This window comes from Trachurus japonicus, chromosome 8 (genome assembly GCF_045865225.1).
Source record: "Trachurus japonicus isolate A0001 chromosome 8, Traja_1.0".
NCBI classification, from domain to species: Eukaryota; Metazoa; Chordata; class Actinopteri; order Carangiformes; family Carangidae; genus Trachurus; species Trachurus japonicus.
Window position 1 is genome coordinate 7,033,898 of NC_140914.1, and position 19,117 is coordinate 7,053,014.

The 19,117-nt window shown below is 45.0% G+C and overlaps 1 protein-coding gene across 1 annotated transcript in view; it reads right to left on the reverse strand.

Annotated features, from left to right (window-relative positions):
• znf385c (zinc finger protein 385C) overlaps nt 1–19,117 on the reverse strand; it is a 171,803-nt gene that overhangs the window by 22,110 nt on the left and 130,576 nt on the right. The window contains exon 3 of the mRNA XM_085783502.1: nt 8,475–8,617. Within this exon, the coding sequence (XP_085639628.1) occupies nt 8,475–8,617 (143 nt within the window). The remainder of the gene's footprint in view (nt 1–8,474; nt 8,618–19,117) is intronic.

The window sequence follows — 19,117 nt, forward strand, 5'->3', positions numbered from 1 at the left end:
ACGCCAAGTGTGAAAATTACATAGAAGACAAAAGAAGCATAATATTGTTGAAATTTCACATATTTGTCTCAAGGAATTTCAAGTTGTTCATGTTATGTTTTGTAAAAAAAAAAGCCAGTTCATTTAATTTAAACATCTCAAATATGTACTTTTTTGCACTAAAACACAGGGAAAAGTTCATTATTTATATGTCATTATGCAATTATTTTACTGGTCCATCCCACCTGAGATCAAATTGCACTGCATGTGACCCCTGAACTAAAATGAGTTTGACAGCCCTGGTGTATAGATACACAGGAGGACACTGTGCACAGCAAATAATAATCAACTTAAATATTTGTGTTTCTCTTTGCTCTAGGAGAGTGTATGTGTTCAGTTAGGTTAGGTGGGTGGGAAAAGAGGGTATCTGTTGTTAATTTAATAAAAAAAGATGAGGAATACAGGAAATATTTATTGGAGTATATGCTCAGTGTATTTCATAATTGTGGTAATTTTTTCCAAATTTAAGAAAAACAGCAGTAGAAGATCCTGCAAGCTACTGCTCAACCTGTACAGTCCACAACCGAGTCACTATCTCTTTGGCAACAGTGTGCTTGCTGCTTTTATTTTTATTTTGCTGGTGAGACGTCTACAGAGTGGAGCCTCTCTCCTCATGCTTCAGCCCACAGCAGTAAAACCACCTCCCAGTTCTCCCAGTGACTCCCAGCAGCCGCCACACCGGAGCGAAACAGGAGAAGTGATAATCGTCATGTTGATGTGTGAGTCTCTTTAGTCTCTTTCTAAATTCTACATTTAGCACCGACTCTGAGAAAACAGGGAACCGACACCTTGTCACGGCAGGGGGTTGGAAATGAAGAAGAAAATAAATAAAACATGTAATTTGATGATTGTGTGAAAATATTCACTTGATTCATTTCCCTGACTAAAATACAAATATTTTTTAAAATATCCAAACAAAGAGGAAACGAGCAGAACGTGAAAGTGCCATACAAACTAAAACTACTACTACTAATAATGATCATCAGCTGTGTCCATATCTGTCATGAGAGCAACAACAACAGCCTTTTGAAGGAGAAGTATTGATCCTGGAGGAGCCAATCAGAGGAGGTCATCGTCAATACGTCATATCATGTACTGTTTACTCCAGCTGTGAACATTCACTTTAAGAGAGAATAAAAAAATAAATGAATAAACAAACGCTCCTCTTGTCTTAAAAGAATAGTTCAACATTTTGGCAAATTGGCCCATTGCCATAATCTCTATAGTCATAGCAGTAGGTTCGTTACCTTTAATTGTCGATGCAAGCTATTTTTAGAATGGCGGAGCAGAGCCGTGAGCTGCTCAGAGCTACGCTACGGAGGCTCATGGGATTTCTTGGTTTCCCTCATTAAACTAATCAAATACACAATCTAACAACTCCAAAACGCTCTGGTGGACAAGTTGTGACCTGCACATTCAATGGGCCAATTTGCCAAAAGGTTAAACTATTCCCCTAACAGTCACCAATCTGCATAAAATGTTGTTTTATTAATTATAATGATTAGAAGAAAAAGGCGTCATTGTTCAGAGATGAGTCACTCACTTCATCCTCTGTTAAATCTGAACCTCCAACGTACAGTAAAGGCCTACTCACATACAGATGTTTCTAATGGAAGCCTTCATAACATCTGTCTCATCCACTGAGCTGTGATTGGTCTTTTCCCCCTCCATAACAGTAGAGGTCTATAAAGACTCATTCACTGTTACATTTGTCTGGATATAAACCAACAGAGGGAGTTTAGAGTCCAGTAAAATATGTAGTAAATTGATCTTTTTGATTTTAACTCTCAGTTTTACACACAGCGACACTTTAATCGTCTCTGTAACTTCAACAATCCGCACAGAGACTTGTTGGATTTTTTAATTTGCTGCTTTGCTGAATCCAGGTCTTAATGAGGAGACAGATTCCACGTCTTTAACTCGTCTCTTTATTGTTTTTAAAAATGTTTGGTGCCACTTTATTGCATGTAATGATGAAAACTATTATCTGTGCCAATCAGGACTGAATCAGAGCGACGCTGCCGTTCCCACTGCGCTCCCCGAGGACCAGTCTGTGCTGGATCAAACCGGTCCACGTTTGATTCCCTTTTTTGGGATGTTTAGTTTATATATATGTATATAATGACTCTGATTAACTTTAAGATAATTAATGAATGTGCTTGACTCAGTGTGAGCGAGCAGCTTCCTCTGCAGCATCATGAGGTTTGTGTTCGTCCTCTGAACGTGACTGTGTGAGGATCAGACCAACAGATGGGGGAGTTCGCACATCACACACTGAACATCCCATAATATGTTAATGTTATAATCAAAACATGACCTATTTCTGCTCCAGTGGTGCCCCCCTCAACCCCCCCAACCCCAACCCTGCACCCCCTCCCCTTCCCACCCACCCTGCATGCAACCACAGGGCACGAACAGAAAATAGTCCTCACATGTTAATCATAGTGAAGAAGATAAAATAAATACATGCACAAGCAGGGACAAGTGTGTGTGTGTGTGTGTCTGTGTGTGTGTGTGTCGGCTGAGCAGCTTTTCAACACAGATCTCAAACACATCGCTCTGTGGATGAGCAGGAAGTTTGACGACCTTGTGATGTGAGGAGAAGCTCTGAGTTTCTCTGCAGTGAGTTCACACTTAGACTTCTCTGACGTCAGTGGTTTTATCCACATCGTCCACACAGAGGAAACACACCCCACTACCCCCCCCCCCTCACCCCAGCAGCAGCAGCAGCCTGGACCGTTGTTGACACAAGGCCGGTCAGGTCCATGGATTCACTCTGTTGACACCAAACTCTGACTCTCTGTCTGCGTCTCTGCAGAATCCGGCCTGGTCAGACCAGCTGGTGTCTGAGCAGCGTTGGTGAGTCTGTGGCCACTGGAGCCTCAGATCTCCGCTGCTGGCCGAGGAACAGCAGAGGAACCAGATGTGGTTCTGTCGTCGTCTGCTGCTGCTGCTGTTCATGATGATGAGTAACTGCTGGTTTTTACCGTCAGTCTGGTCTCTCTCAGCAACAAGGAGCCTCTGTCTGCACCGTTTTCACTTTTCACACCAGTCTCAGTGACGTGACATTTAACTCTGATCTGATGTTTGATGTGAACTTTAAACTTTTACTGCAGCGTCTGACCTGTATCTGTCTGACTGGATAACTGCATGGTGTCTTGATGCACCTAATAAAGCTCCATGTTGCATATAGATCCTGACAGAGGCCACATATATAACATGTATATATATATGACAGAGGTCAGATCGTAACGAACTGTGAGTTGAATGGCAGCGACAGAGAAGTGAAGGTCCGGTTCAGACCGGTGCCCTCTAGTGGATGTATTGTTTAACCTCCATCCCAATTCAATTCAAATCAATTCAAACAACTTTATTAATCCCACAAGTGGCAATTAGTTTTGAGCAGCAGGTTGTCGTGGTTCATAGCCTACATAGCCCACAATAAATAGTCATATCACATGGAGCTTAGTATGGATAACAACTATAAGAGCCTGTGATAGCCTATACTGTATAAAGAATTTACAAAGCACATTGCTTCAAAGAATTAAGAAATAAAGAAAAAGAATAAAACCCTATGAAGAATTTAAAAAATTACATTACAAGAAACATCTGAGTATAATGTCAGTGATGATGAATACGACATTTAATACCTAAGCATCTGTTTTCATATACACAGGAAGCATTATAAGATATTCAGGAAGTCATTGCATGGATGAATCACAGTGATCTGGTGAGTCAAACATTTCATCTGTTCTGTAGTTTTAACAGGAAATGTTGAATCCATCAGTCTGATTTGAACACTCACACACATTTTGCATATAATTGTGGGTTTGGGGCTTTTTTTTATTCCCTCCCATACAGACATGTCACATATGACACATATATCAAAAGTAATGACATATGTGTCATTATAAAGAGCTTTACCATAATTATTATCACTGACAACCTGGAAATGTACTTTTAAATACTTTTAAAATCAAGTTCTCTGTACGTATTGATCTTGACTCCACCTCTGCCTGTAGCACAGAGTAAACCACAGTGAACACAGCCACTGCAGAGTCTACAGCTGCAGCATGACACAGCTCCAACATGGACAATAAACATGTCAGACACTGCAGTGGTGATATAAGCTGCTGGACTATAAACCTACAGTAAACCTACAGCACTGGTGTTTAAGTGCAGGGTGACAACATGTTGATCTGATGTCTTCATGCACTGTAAAGCAGTTAGACGCAGTTAAATGTCACTGCAGGGACCGACAAGAGTCTGAGACTGCAGCAGCTCCCAGAGCGTCCCACTATAAACAGCACGGAGCGAGGGACGAGCCCAGGCCTCATTAGACGCTCTGCATTCCTCGGTGGCAGCTGATTTCATTGCGGGACCCTTCGGTGCGGTATCACATATAACAATCACCTTGGATCTCTCCCCAGGCTGGCTCAGGGCCCGTCCCATGTGAGCAGAGAGATCGACACGGTCACTGTGCTGCTGCAGCTGCCCCACAGATCAAGGAGGCACGCTGGAGAGTATTGATGGCGGACAGGATGGCAGGACGCCTCGATTTCCTCTCTCTCTGCAACACAATCTGCACAACACGAGATCCCCCCGCAGCTCACAGAGAGCTGAGCCGTGTCCAAGGGAAGCTGTGTTTGCTATTGACCGGTGCAGGCCAAGGTGTGAGAGGGGAACATAAACACACCTGACACTGAAACCTCCACGCTGGAGGTGTATCTGTCCCTCAGGGCGATCTTTGCCTTCGCCCGGTTTATTTTGGCCTCTTTTCTACACAACTACCTGACTTTTTTTTCCCCTCCACCGGCCCACACCCGCCTGCCTGACCATGGAAACCCAGCGCTCCCTCTCCCGCTGCCCTCTGTCCACCTCGGCAGGGCCGGCTGCTGCTGCTGCTGCTGCTGCTGCACACAGCTATTTGTTTTAGCAGCTGAAGAATGTGCCCATTGTCTGTCCGCAGCCATCCTGAACTGACTGCTATAAATGCCTCTTTTGTCCCGAGCCCTTCCTCCGCCCCCGCCATCCCGGTGCAGACAGAAGTTATCTTGCTGTGGACGGCTGAGTCCGTGCTGGGGTTTCAGTGTATAGGCAGGTACAGAGAGAGGGAGAGAGGGAGGGAAGGTGGGGGTTAAGGGGGGAGGGGTAAGACGGGACACCAAGGGAACCTGAGGATATTTAGTTTTGGAGACAGGTGCATTCATCTTCTCCCCCCTGCGTCCAGGACAACGTGTGCCTTATCAGGTCTGAGGGAACCTGGGGCTGCGGCTGAAAGGCCTGTGTGATGAATGCCACAGCTGTGTCATCACACTCTGTGTTATGGAGGCTAATCATCTCCTCCCGGGACCGAGGCGACACTGATTCAATGTTATTCCTCCGCTTATCATCCTTTCTGCATCTGGTTGAGGGAGATTCTGACTCGTCCCTGCTGCGAGTTGTTTTTCCTCTTTAACAACAAACCGACCGAATTTCAGCGCGACGGTGCAAACACGTCGTCACGTGGCTGCTTTCGCTGTTAATCTGCTGCGTTTTTTTTCCTTCTATTTTATTTTTTGTTTAAACATGGGGAAACAAAGCGTGTGATACAGCCAGAGATCAACACACTGCAGCTCAGAAACGTGCTGCAAATTCAAAAACATCTTCATCACCTTGACAACACGTTCTTCAAAGTCACACAACAGGAAGTGTTTCCTGGGGACAGTAAATAGTGACGCACCAGACTGAGATTTGTTGCAACTTTTGCAAGTTAAAAGCACTGAATAAAAAGTGTTTATTTTATTTTGAAATAACTTTTTGCCTTCATTCCAACATCATGATTAAAGGGATAGTTCAACATTTTGGCAAATTGGCCCATTGCCGTAATCGCTACAGCCTTAGGAGTAGGTTCATTACCTTTATTTGTTGGTGCAAGCTATTTTTAGAACGGCGGAGCAGAGCCGTGAGCTGCTCAGAACTACGCTACGGAGGCTGATGGGATTTCTTGGTTTCCCTCAGCAAACTCATCAAACACACAATCCAACAACTCCAAAACGCTCTGGTGGACAAGTTGTGACCTGCACATTCACCACGCTATGAGATAATAACAGAACGTTACCAGACAGAGTTGTTTTAGAGGTAAATTCATGCAAAACCACTGATGCACATTCCAGTCGGGGACAGTTTTTCTGCATTTACCTCTAAAACAACTCTGTCTGGTAACGCTCTGTTATTATCTCATAGCGTGGTGAATGTGCAGGTCACAACTTGTCCACCAAAGCGGTTTGGAGTTGTTGGATTGTGTATTTGATGAGTTTGTTGAGGGAAACCAAGAAATCCCATTAGCCTCCGTAGCCTAGCTCTGAGAAGCTTGCGGCTCTGCTCCGCCGTTCTAAAAATAGCTTGCACCGACAATTAAAGGTAACAAACCTACTGCTATGACTATAGGGATTATGGCAATGGGCCAGTTTGCCAAAATGTCGAATTATCCCTTTAAGTATCCACTGGAAATACTGTCAGGAAACACTCTCAGGGCCACCGTAGACTAAAAGTCAAACAGTGCACAGATTATTTCTGTTATCAGGAAACATAAAGTCTCAGAGACACAGACGGTGGTTTGAGGAGGAGGAGAAGAAGAAGAAAAACACATTTTTTCTCAATGAAACAGAAGCAGACAGAACACACACCCTCCTCCCACCACCACCACCATATAAACACATGAGCTGCTGCTGGACCGAGGACTGAGAGCAGTGTGTGTGTGCGTGTCTTTGGATGTGTGACAGGGAGTTTTTTGTAAATTATTTGATGGTGTGATGACATTTCATGAGCCCAATGATGAGGAAGATGTACGTATGTGACGTAAATAAAAGATGTGTTAGAAGTCAAAAGTCTCTTCGTCTCTCCCTGTCTCTCTCCCTGTCTCACCTGTCTTCACCTGGTTGTGAACATGTTGTACTCTGCTGCCTTATGTTTCATTTACAGACCACAGAACTGGAGGAGGGTTCACAGTGTGCTATAACACACACACACACACACACACACACACACACACACACACACTAGGATCAAAGAAATCTGAAGTGCCTGCACACACAGACACAGACACACACTGACTCACAAAATGACAATGGGTATAGTGCTGTAAGTAAAGGATCAAAGATACAAGCTTTTAATTCCAGGCGCTGCGGCGTCAGAGCCGAGGAGCAGTTTGTTGCTGACGTTGGAAACAAAGTAATAATGTTGTGTGTGTGTGTATATGTGTGTGTGTATGTGTGTGTGTGTGTGTGTCTGTGTGTGTGTCTGTGTGTGTGCGTGTGTGTGTGGAGCTGCTGATAGCGAGGTGACGACAGCACTGCAGAGAGGGGAAACGACGCCTGAATTAAGATGAGCAGCTCCGAGACGCCTAAAGGTGTGAGGCCTGAGTGAAGGGGGGAGGAGGAGGAAGGGGTAGGAGGGGGGGTCGACGTGGTGAGTAACAGGGCGGCTGCAGAGTTAAGGACACAGTTTTATGGACCTGTCTTTTTCTTTATGCCGCTCGCTGATATAAAAACCAGTGAAGCAGCGTGAGGTGGAACATTGACCCAAAATTTATGAAGTATGTGGAATCGTAACTCTGAAGCTTCACAGCATCAAGACGGAACTAAAATATGTCTGCTGGACCTTCTCCGATCAATAGATACCTGGATTCATCTTTTTAGCCAAACAGTGTCATCGTAAATATCTCCTGCACTTGTCACATGATGCTTCGCTGTTGAAATTCACTCTTAATAAAAAGCCACTGTTCATCTAATTCACTGTCTAAAGTAGCCAATCAGGTTATGCACCACCTGCCTTCTCTCCCACACCATCAAACATCGGATAGTTCGGATAGTTCAACATTTTGGTGAATTCTCCTATCACCATAATCCCTATAGTCATAGCAGTAGGTTCATTACCTTTAATTATCGGTGCATGTTGTTTTGAGATCAGCAGGGCAGAGACGTGAGCTGCTCAGTGAACACAATGGAGGTGAACGGTACAGGTCCCCTGTCCCTCATCAAAATCATCAAATACACAATCCAACAACTCCAAAACGCTCTGGTGGACAAGTTGTGACCTGCACATTCACCACGCTATGAAATAATCATGTAACATTACGAGATGGAGTTGTTTTGGAGGCAAATGCAACTACATCCCATACACGGCTGCTGAGCGGAGTGATTTCAAAAGAGAAAGTTGTTCTGAATATTTGCTTTGTGTGTTGTAATGTTACATATGTCACATCTCTTCCCCGCAGATCTCAAAACAACATGCACCGATAATTAAAGGTAATGAACCTACTGCTATGACTATAGGGGTTATGGTGATGGGAGAATTTTCCAAAATGTTGAACTATCCCGAAATAATAGCTACATTTTTCATTTCATAGGACCTTTAATCATTTTCACGTTCTGTATCGAAGCCTTCGGACTCACCGTGTTGAAGTTGGGGAAGAGGCTTAGGGGGGAGGATCCATTGAGTCTGAAGGGCAGGAGCTGTTTGAGGTCGAGCTGAGGCTGCAGAGGTCGTCCCGGGACGGGGAGGGAGGCCAGGAGGGGGCTGCCCTGGGCGGATGTACCTGGACAACACAGACAGAGACAGAGAGGTGAGGGTGAGACAGTTGGGAAACAACAGTAAATGTTACCGGGATGTTGGAGGTGGGGGGGCGTCGTCTGTTCCTAAGAGTGCAGCACAGAGGAGGCCTGACTTTGATTTATTTGATACCAGAGGCACCGTTACACCTCCAGCTGACATCTAACACACACTCACTGTACGGGTCGACTGTGTGTGTGTGTGTGTGTGTGTGTGTGTGCGTGCGTGCATGTGCGTGCATGTATCTGGGCCGAAACAGTGTGTGTACTACTTCTAGTGGGCAGTTTTACTGGAGACTTAAAGCAGCAGTAAGCGGAATGTTTGTGTTAATATAAGTCTTAAATAGCTCTATCTTCCGACAGCAATCACTTATATAGAGTGTTTGGTCTGAAACACGGGTCTGTCAGTCACTCTGCTCTGCTGTAAGCCGAGGAGAAAACTTTCCTTATATCCTACAACCTTAATCCAATGAGGAGAGAGAGCGGCATAAAGGGGCGGTCCTCTCTGTGTGACGTAGGGACGAGGGCGGGGACTGCTAACTCCATCGGCTGACAGGAAGTTAGCCAAAACGACCGGATCGCTTACTTCTACTTTAATGCGCCCATCACCCTAGCTGCCCCAAACTGATCCCCCACCCCTCCACCAAAGGACATGCACCTCCTGCCCCGTCCTGTACACACACACACACACATGCACACAAACACATCATTTAATTACTGATGTATTGGCGGAGGAAAGGTGCCTGTGCAAAGGGAAGATGGGAGATATCGGATTTCAAATGGACCAGGGATGAAGAGATTTCTAATTTTCCACCTGGCTGACTTTCAGCGGGCCGGTTGCGCTCAGCGGTGCGCGGGCACTTATCCCTGCACCAGGATCAATCATCGGTGTCAGCTGCGGGTCACCGTGGCCACCCCAAAGTACGCCTATCATGTGAGCCCTCCTCCACCCCACACACACACACAGTGAGGCGTTTGTGTGTAGTAATGCACAACACAAGAAGGAAAAAAAAAAAGCAATCAGTGACCTTACAATAATACCAGCGTCTTCGAGAGAGAGAGAAAAGAGAGCACCTTCACAGTGGGGGAGGATTTCAGTGGCAGATGGTGGAAGAACAGGAAGATAGAGGTGAAGACAAAAAAAAAAAAGAATAAAAAAACAACACTTGGAGCCACAGTGAAAAGAAAAATCTGTAATATATTCATTCCTGGGAGCGAAGAGTCCACAACTCTGCTGCTCAGCACGCAGCGGCCGATTTTATGTTGCAATGAAACGACTTTATCACCACCACCACGACAATAGAAACACTTCATCACTGTTACTCTGAGAAACGTTCAATAAATGATCAGCTGAGTTCTGCCTGAAAGCCTGAGATTCAAATAAAAGGAGGAGAAATAAAAGGAAGTGCAACAAACTTTCACTAAACCCTGCATCACGTTGGTGTAGAAACCATCGTGGTTGAGAAAATCCACACAATCTTCACCTCATTACAAAATAAAAAGCCACACTTCCTGTCTGCACTGAGCTGCTGCGTTTACAGTTCACCTACAGTACAGACTGATGATCGAACACGGCCGCAGAGGCACCGCAGTCAACAAAATAAAACATGATTTTATTTCTTTGCTCTATAACACCTCAGTGGTCCCATACAGAAACCTAATAAATGACCTATACGTCCCCCCGCCGCCACACATACAGTATAGATAGATAGATATTTATCGTCATTGCATGATAAAATGTAATGAAACTTCATTCAGCAGCAACGTCCCTCGCTCCAAACAGCAGCATAAATAAAATAAATGCAATAAATAGAGAGCGGTAAAACAAATAGTCATCAGTCAGATACGACAATAAACAGCAGAGAGCAGCGTGTTAATATTATGAGTTCTGTGGTGTGTTCACAGCTCTGAGGAAAAAGCAGTTTTTCAGCCCATGATGCTGCCACATATGTCACTGATAAGTTGACACATCATTATCACATATACATAAATATACATTATGGTATAAAAATGTGTATGCACATGCTATTTGTTAAGTGTTATATGATGAATTTTCTTTAATAAAAACATTAAACAGAGTAAAGACGGTTTATAATAACTAGGCTTTGGGAGAGGATAGATATTTCATTATGAATGTGAGGTATGTCTATAATATAGGTTTAAATACAAGCATTCATATGGGCATGATGTATATGTCAATTTATAGAAATGTTCCAAGTATCACACATTATTTTACACATTTATATAATTGTGTGTGTCATCTATGAGAGGATACATTATTATCACATATGAAGACATACTGTATGTTTTTCACATATATAAATCATGCATTGTAAAATGTATATATGTAAATATGTTAAAAATCTCTAAATTATCTGAATAAAATAGCAAAAAGCTGTGTTCCATGTAATTATATACGATCATGTGATGCATGTCTTAATATAAGCTTCAATGCATGCATTTGTATAAGCTAGATATAAGACATGTTGATATATATATACAGTATAACACATGTACATGTATGAGAATTTGTAATATCATATCAACATGTCCTTTATCTAGCTTATACAAATGCATGCATGCTATATGTATATGATACAGTATATATGATACTATATGATGTTACAAATTCTCATACATGTACATGTGTTATATATATATATATACACAATATGTGCATATATTACATTGTGTAGTAGTAGTAGTGGTATTAGTGTTATTAGTGCTTTTTTAGGGGGCAGAATCTGTGTGGGCAGGATGGCAGACATACCATAGTAGGGTGTGTGTGTGTGTGTGTGTGTGTGTGTGTGTGGAGGGGGGGGTTGAGAGACTGAAGACCTGAACATATGCTCTTTAGCGCTGGTCTGAGGTCTGCTGTCTTTCTGCCATGTGTGGGCTCCCCCAGCTCAGCTCAGCTCAGCTCAGCTGTCTGTCTGACGCCCAGCGAGAGGACGGACGGACGCAGCCACAGACACGTGGGCAGCAGGCGGCGAGGGAGCACACACACACACACACACACACACACACACACACAGACACACACACACACACACACACACACGCTGGACGTGTGTGGAGGACAGTTATCAGCTGATAGCCCCCCTCCCTCCTCCACCTCTCCATGACTCCCTAGGCAGCTTATTAAATCAGGGTCTGGCTGTTTGCCTCTTTGGATGATAACGCTGCCGCCGCTGTGGAGGAACACACACACACACACTCTGATCCATGCGTGTACGACAGCGAGCAAAGGAGTGTGTGAGCCGGGTTCGCATGTATACCAGACGAGTATCACACACACACACACACACACACACACACATGTACAAACACACACACATTCACACAGAAACTGCCTACGCTCCTCTGAAAACAAATAGCTCCCAGGGCGAGGGGGAAGTCAATATAAACACAGTCACAGAACATGCACACAAACACAAAATCAAACAAGGTATAATTTTACACTTGGCACATTTTGTGTTTGACTGTGGTAGGAGCACTTGAAGGCAACACAACATGCATATCTGAGCTCCTGTGTGTGTGTTTTTTTACTTTTTTTTATGTGCGTTTGGATTCAAGCCTGCAGCCTCTGATAACCTCCTTCTATCACACTGCGTCATTTTCCACTCATTTAATATTGTGCATGTGTGTGTGCATGTGTGTGTGTGTGTGTGTGTGTGTGTGTTTCCTCCTGTCCACAGTCGTGTGTGTCTGCGTCAAGGCTCAAATGTATTTACGCCTCATTGCGGTCCACGGTCCAGACCGCTGGCAGCCGAGGCGAGGCCTGAAACCAAACGTCCAGCAGCCTCCGCCGTCTCCGTCCCAGATGACTTTGCTACAGGATGTGACCGTCCGTCTCCTCCCGGTCCGTCCCCGGGGCAACAGAAACCCCCCCACCCCCAACCCCCCTCTCCTCTTTATCCTCCTCCTCCTCCTCCTCTTCATCCTCAAACCATCACAACAACACATTCCTCCTCTCTCATGACTCACTGGGCCACGTTACACAACAGCCGCCGTCACATCGCATCTACTTGGATGTATGTGTGTGTATGTGTGTGTATATGTGTGTTTGTGCAGGTTGGTGCATCCCAGCCGTAGAAATCAAACATCGATTTTTCAATTATTTTCTATTTGCGCTCGTCTGAAGAGGAGAAATAATAATGGATCCCAGTACAGACAGACAAACACACTGAGCCTCCACCATCCACGTTGCTCTTCCGCTATCACAGAATTAGCCGTCGTTCACCCCTTTAGTCCTTCTACTGTAATTCTCTTGTCATCACTCCAGTGCTCCCTTAGGTTTCTGACAAATTGCCTTTTCTCACATCTAAATACATCCACCCACCCACCCACTCACTCCCACCCACCAGTGGATCTGCATAACCCTGCAAACTGCTGCTGAGAGGCAGAGGAAGAAGGAGAAAGAGGGGGGGGGGGTGAGGGGGTCTGGGAGGAGGAGGAGGAGGAGGAGAGAAAAGTGCCTTTCTATTTGTGGCCCAGTGTAATTATGTGGGATAGATGCTGGCACAGCCGGCTCCCGGAGTTTGGCGAACGGATCTCCACCGTCTTCCTCCTCCTCCTCCTCCCTCCTCCCTGTTGTTGTCGTAGAGACGGCGTACAACAGGTGCTACGTCACACAGACGGGACATAAGATGACTGACAGGCCGCTCCTCAAGCTGATTGGATGAATTAATACAGCAAAGAGGAACAGCATCAGCAACAGTCAGAGCTGGAGCCGCAGCAAAAACACTGACAAGACTCAAGGATGAGCTGATCAGATAATGGTTGCCAGGGGTCCAAGGTCAAAGGTCAGGGTTGTTTGTTGTTGTTGTTTTTTTTTACCCATGTTGCCTTTAATTTACTTTATTTGTTTTTATATGTAATTTTACGCCTTATGGGGTTATGTCTTTATTTCTAATGCTTTTATTTATTATTCTATGCAGTACTTTGCTCCACTGCTTTAAAGGGACAGTATGTAGCTTATTTGGCTTTTTATTAGCAAAAATAAAATATTGCTTTCATAAATACGTATTTACCAAAGTCTAATCACAACCGCACACAAATGAAAGCTGTCTCGTAGCTCAGAATGAGTTGTTTACAAATACTTTGGTGGCCGGTGTCAAGCTGTCATGTTGCATCGCCATCTTTAAATACAGTATGACAAACTAGGCTCAAATGCTCTATTGAGCGTCTGTGACTGGGCTTGTGCCCGGAGGATGATCAACGTAGTTGTTTTTGTTTTTTTCTGCCGTTATAAAACACACACAGTGCTACAGCTGAGTAGCATTAGCATCTAGATCTTACAATGTTGAACTGTTCTCATACAAAGTGGCAGCCTCGTGATATCATGTCGAACCTGATCACAAACATCCACTTGGACTTAACACCCACAAACTCTGGTCTACCAGTCCCTCATTGAATCCCTACTCACCTTCAACATCTCTTCCTGGTACAGCCTCCTCTCATCCAAACACAAGATCAAACTTTCCCGCACAGTTAACCAGGCCAGCAAAATCATTGGAGCACCACAAACCCCCCTCTCAGAACTGTATAGTCGGTCTGTGATCAGGAAGGCCACCCTGATCACAGAAGACTCCTCCCACCCCCTTCACCACTGCTTCCAGCTGCTGCCATCAGGCAAACGCCATAAGGTCCCACTGGCCAGGAAAAACATCTACAAAAAATCCTTCATCCCCTCTGCAATAACCATCCTGAACAATAAGAAATGAACATTCTGCTGCTTTTAACAGCCCCCCCCCCTCCTCTTTTTAGAATGATTGCACAACATTGTTGTTTTTAATGTCTGTTTGTTTCTTAGTGTTTTTATTGAGCCTGTCAAAGATGAATTTCTGTCACTCGTGACAGACAATAAAGTTTATCTATCTATCTATCTATCTATCTAAACCTTGGTGCTCAAAAGTCAAAGGTCAAAGGTCAAGTTCAGTCTGGCTATTTTTTTTTTAAAGCTGTGACTCAAAACTTCAAACAGCAATTATGAAAAACATTTTCACCTGTTTTATATGACTATACATAAAACATCACATGATAAACAGCCTAGACCAGGGACCCGGGGCCATATGTTGGGCTTTCTAATCCGGCCCATCAAGTACTGGTACAAAACTGTAGCAAAGACCGCAAACTCTGAGAGGGTGGCCTGCAATGAATGTAATATGAATGCAAGTTTTCTTTTACTTTTACTTACTTACTGTAAAGGGTTTTACATGCAACAAAAAACTCATTGTGGCCCCTGGACCACCCGGCCTCGACTGTGACCCTGCACAGAAAATAGATGGAAGAAACCTGAAGCTCGTCTCGTCTGAATCTCTAAAATATTTTCAACATGTTAAACAAATTCACACTCTGACTCATTTCTGAACCAGCTCTGTGTGTGTGTGTGTGGTCACTCAGTATGAAGCAGGAAGGTTCTGGGTTTTCCTTCCTCCCACTCTCTGCAGACGTGCAGCTCAGGTTAATTGGCGACTCTTAAATGACCCGTGGGAGTGAATATGAATGTGAGAGGCTGTTTGTCTCTATATGTCGGCCCCGGTGACGGACTGGCCACCTGCCCAGGTTGTAACCCGCCTCTCGCCAAATGTCAGCCGGGATTGGCTCCAGCCTCCACACACACACACACACACACACACACACACACACACACACACACACACACACACACACGTCCCACAGAGGACGCGGGGTCCCAGCTAAAAACAACGGAAGGAAGCTATTCATCTTGAATTATGTTTTATTTTACATTTCCAGCAGCTTGTGTGAATGCAGAGGCTTCAACACTCTGGATGTTTTCAATATTAAAACTCACAAACAAAACAAGCCGAGTCTTCCAGCCCTTTGCAAGGTCTGTTGCTGTTTGTTGTCCAGGGTCTCGACTCTAAACAGCCTGCAGAAGTGTCTTTGTCCTCATTTAGCCACCGCAGAGAATGAAAACACAAGGACGTGCCACTGCCGCTGCGAGCCACGCACCTTTACAGACCCCTGAGGATCCGCATGACTTTGACTGCGGCGTTTGTTTAAAAGAGACAAAAGCAGCTTGGCGAGCAAAAAAAAAAACAATGTTCGCGACTACTCCTCCTGCTCCTAAGTCCTTCAACAAGCACAGCAGAGAAGGGAAGAAGCACTTTTATTATGCTGCTTCCTATGGAGCCTGACGGGAGAGAAAACATGATGAAATCCTTTGTGTGAGCAGGTTTTAAAGGAATACACCAGAGATGGAGTCGGCGGCTTTGTCTCTGGTTTTGTGTTTCCTCTTTGTAGAGACATGCGGTTGTAGGATCACTGAGCTACGAGCCGTTGTCTTTGTCGACTCCTGCAGAATCTAAGGCCATTTTTTACATTCTGGACCTTATTTCTAGCATAAAATACAATCATTTACTCACCCAGATAACTTTGGTGTCATTACAAGTCGTTCCGGCGAAATTAGATCGAGAGCCGAGTATATCCATATAATGCGAGTCTACAGGGCAGCGGAATGCAGCCTCTAAATAACACATTATGTGCCGCGAAACTCGTTCATTTCACCAATATTTTGTTATGATAGGCTAGTGCTATTCCCCTCTGAGTCCGGGGTTAGCTGTTATCAACATCCGGGGTCTGTAGGTTGACCTACTGACCTCTGACCTGGATGATGTCATCTCCGAGCGCCGCCCGGCTCATTCTGATAATAATCATTCCGCTTCGGCATTCAGGTCCATTTTTATCTCAACTAGCCGGAGCTTTAGTGAGTCCAGGTTGAGGAGAGGAAGCCTGTGGAAGCTGAACTTCATCCAGCTGCTCATTTTGTTCTGACAAGTCGGAAACACGCAGAAACGAACCGTAGCATTAGCGGTAGCAACAAGGGATGACATCATCCAGGTCAGAGGTCAGTAGGTCAACCTACAGACCCCGGATGTTGATAACAGCTAACCCCGGACTCAGAGGGGAATAGCACTAGCGTATCATAACAAAATATTGGTGAAATGAACGAGTTTCAAGGCAGATAATGTGTTATTTAGAGGCTGCATTGCGCTGCCCTGTAGACTCACATTATACGGATATACGCGGCTCTCGGCTGGATCTAATTTCGTTGGAACGACTTGTAGTGACACCAAAGTTATCTGGGTGAGTAAATTATCGTATTTTATGCTAGAAATAAGGTCCAGACTGTAAAAAAAATGACAATTATCCTTTAAACACACCACAGCTCGGCTGCTCAGCTGCAGAGGAACAGTCGGACCGTCTCTCAGACCTTCACCGTCAGGCTCCTGACCTCATTCTCCAGCTGGTACGAGGAATTTCTATACACATTCAAAAACTTTAATGTTTTTTTTTTTAATACAAGCATGTGAAGTGATGATGAGCCATAACTACTCTGGCTCTCCTCGTGTGCTAGTAGAAGTCACGAATGTGCACACACGACACGTAGCCTACATGAAGCCCTCGTGACGTGATGTTGTGATGTTCGCTGTGCATCTGTCACGCCGTCCCAACCCCCACCCCCCACCCCGCCCTCGGCCTCCGACCACACGGATCCTGATGGGACTGGATGTGACAGCACGGGAAGAGCCAGCGACTACAACTCTGTGCATAAATATAGAACTGGAGCTCTTTAGTTACAACAACCCGGCTGACGGAGCCTTTTCCTTTCTCTTTTCTCTTTTCTCTTTTTTCCAGCTGAGGTATGAAATAACCCAGGACACGCTCTGCATACAGATGACCGTCTCACACGAGCTGCGCCTGGAAATTGTAAATTGTAAATTGGCCTCATGGTGTATTAGAGGCTCAGAGCCAGTCGACGGCATGAAATGACATTACACTGCCTGTGGATGTCCGAGCCCCCACTCCTCAGAGAAAATAGAGAGAGAGAAAGTGTGTGTGGGGGGGGGTGTGTGTGTGTGTGTGTGTGTGTTTGACTCCCAACAGCCAATTAGCTTGTGCTTGATCAGGAGCTGGTGTGAGGGCCACCGTGGGAACCATTACAGCGCGGACAGAGAACATTAACCACAATCAGTTTTAATTAAAGACTGAAGCTTTTTATTCCTCCAGATCCCCAGTCGTCCCTACCTCCCTCCCTCCTTCCCTTCCTCCCTCTTTCCCTCACTCCTCCTCCCAGAGCGATGATAATCTACAGACCCTTAGTTTTAAGCCGTGATGTGACCGGACTGATTAGATGAAACAGTGCAGAAGAAGCGATGAAGGAACTTCAATTAGCCCCTCAGTTAAAACTCAGTGTCATTAGATCGTCAGCAGCAGCAGCAGCAAACAGCAACCAGGCCGTCGACTCCTCGTCCTGATGCATCAACACACCTAAACTCACAAAGTGTCTGAACAAAACGCGTGGTTTCAGCTCAAATTGACCTTTTTCCTGTCGGAGCGCCGCAGAGGAAATAAATGTAAACTCCTCTCAACGGCAGCAATTTAAAATTTCCACAAAGAGCTTTCTTCCCTCTCCGCCCCGGCTCTCGTCTCCTCACCTTCTCCGGCTGCCAGCCTTTTTAAGTTGTTTATTTGAATTACACTTTTTTTTATTTTTTATTCCTCTTTCTGGGTCACTCGGCGTGCAGAGCCGAGCCGTGCCGTGCCGACTGCACTGTGACTGTATGTTGTGTACTGGGGTGTGTAAAGCTGATGAGTGTGTGTGTGTGTGCTGCACGTGACATGTTGTATTCCTGTGTGTGTGTTTGTGTGTGTGTGTGAAGGAGACAAGTACAGTTTATGCAGTAAATATGTGAGAGGAATATGTGAGCAGAGCTTCACCTTCAGCCTGTGTGATGTGAGATCAGTCAGTGTCTGAACATGTGAGGGAGGAGAGGAGGGGGCCCAGATATTTCCAGCTGAGATGTTGGAGTTGAGCTCTAATTTTTCTTATGAGGATTATATTTAATCTCAGCTCGGTTTCTTCCTCCCAGCGACCTTATTTTAAGCTAATCTGCTGTTTGGAGGAAGAAAAAAAAGACGAAAAAGACACTCTCATATGTGGTTTCTTTTCCCTGGATTGCAGAAGGTGGCAGCCTGCTCCATGTGGCCTGATTATATGCAAGGCTAAGCACAGTTTGACCCGACTCTGAAAATAGAGCGCTCTCAGGAAGAGATGATTTCATAACTTTACATTTGCATGCGTCGACGTTACATCTCTGTCACCTCTCCCTCTCCATCAGGCTGCTGCTTCTCTCTCTGTCTCTCGCTGTCTCCTGAAGTCACAGCACTGGGGTCATTTTAGCGCTTCATTAATTATCGGACACTAAATGAAAAAGAAGGATGAAGTGATAAAAGTGTGCAGCAGCTTTAGGCTTAAGCCTCGAGGCAGAGGCGGCGGCGGCTCCGTTACAGTGTGGATTAAGGTGCGTGGAGGCCGATAAATAAATAAAACATGACATTGAAGTTTAAACAGGATCGATCTGCTGCCTTGTCAGAGACAGAGAGAGAGAGATATCAGCCCGGAGCTGCGTTACTGGCATCGACAAACAACAAGGTGAAGCGTCAAATTAGATTAGGAG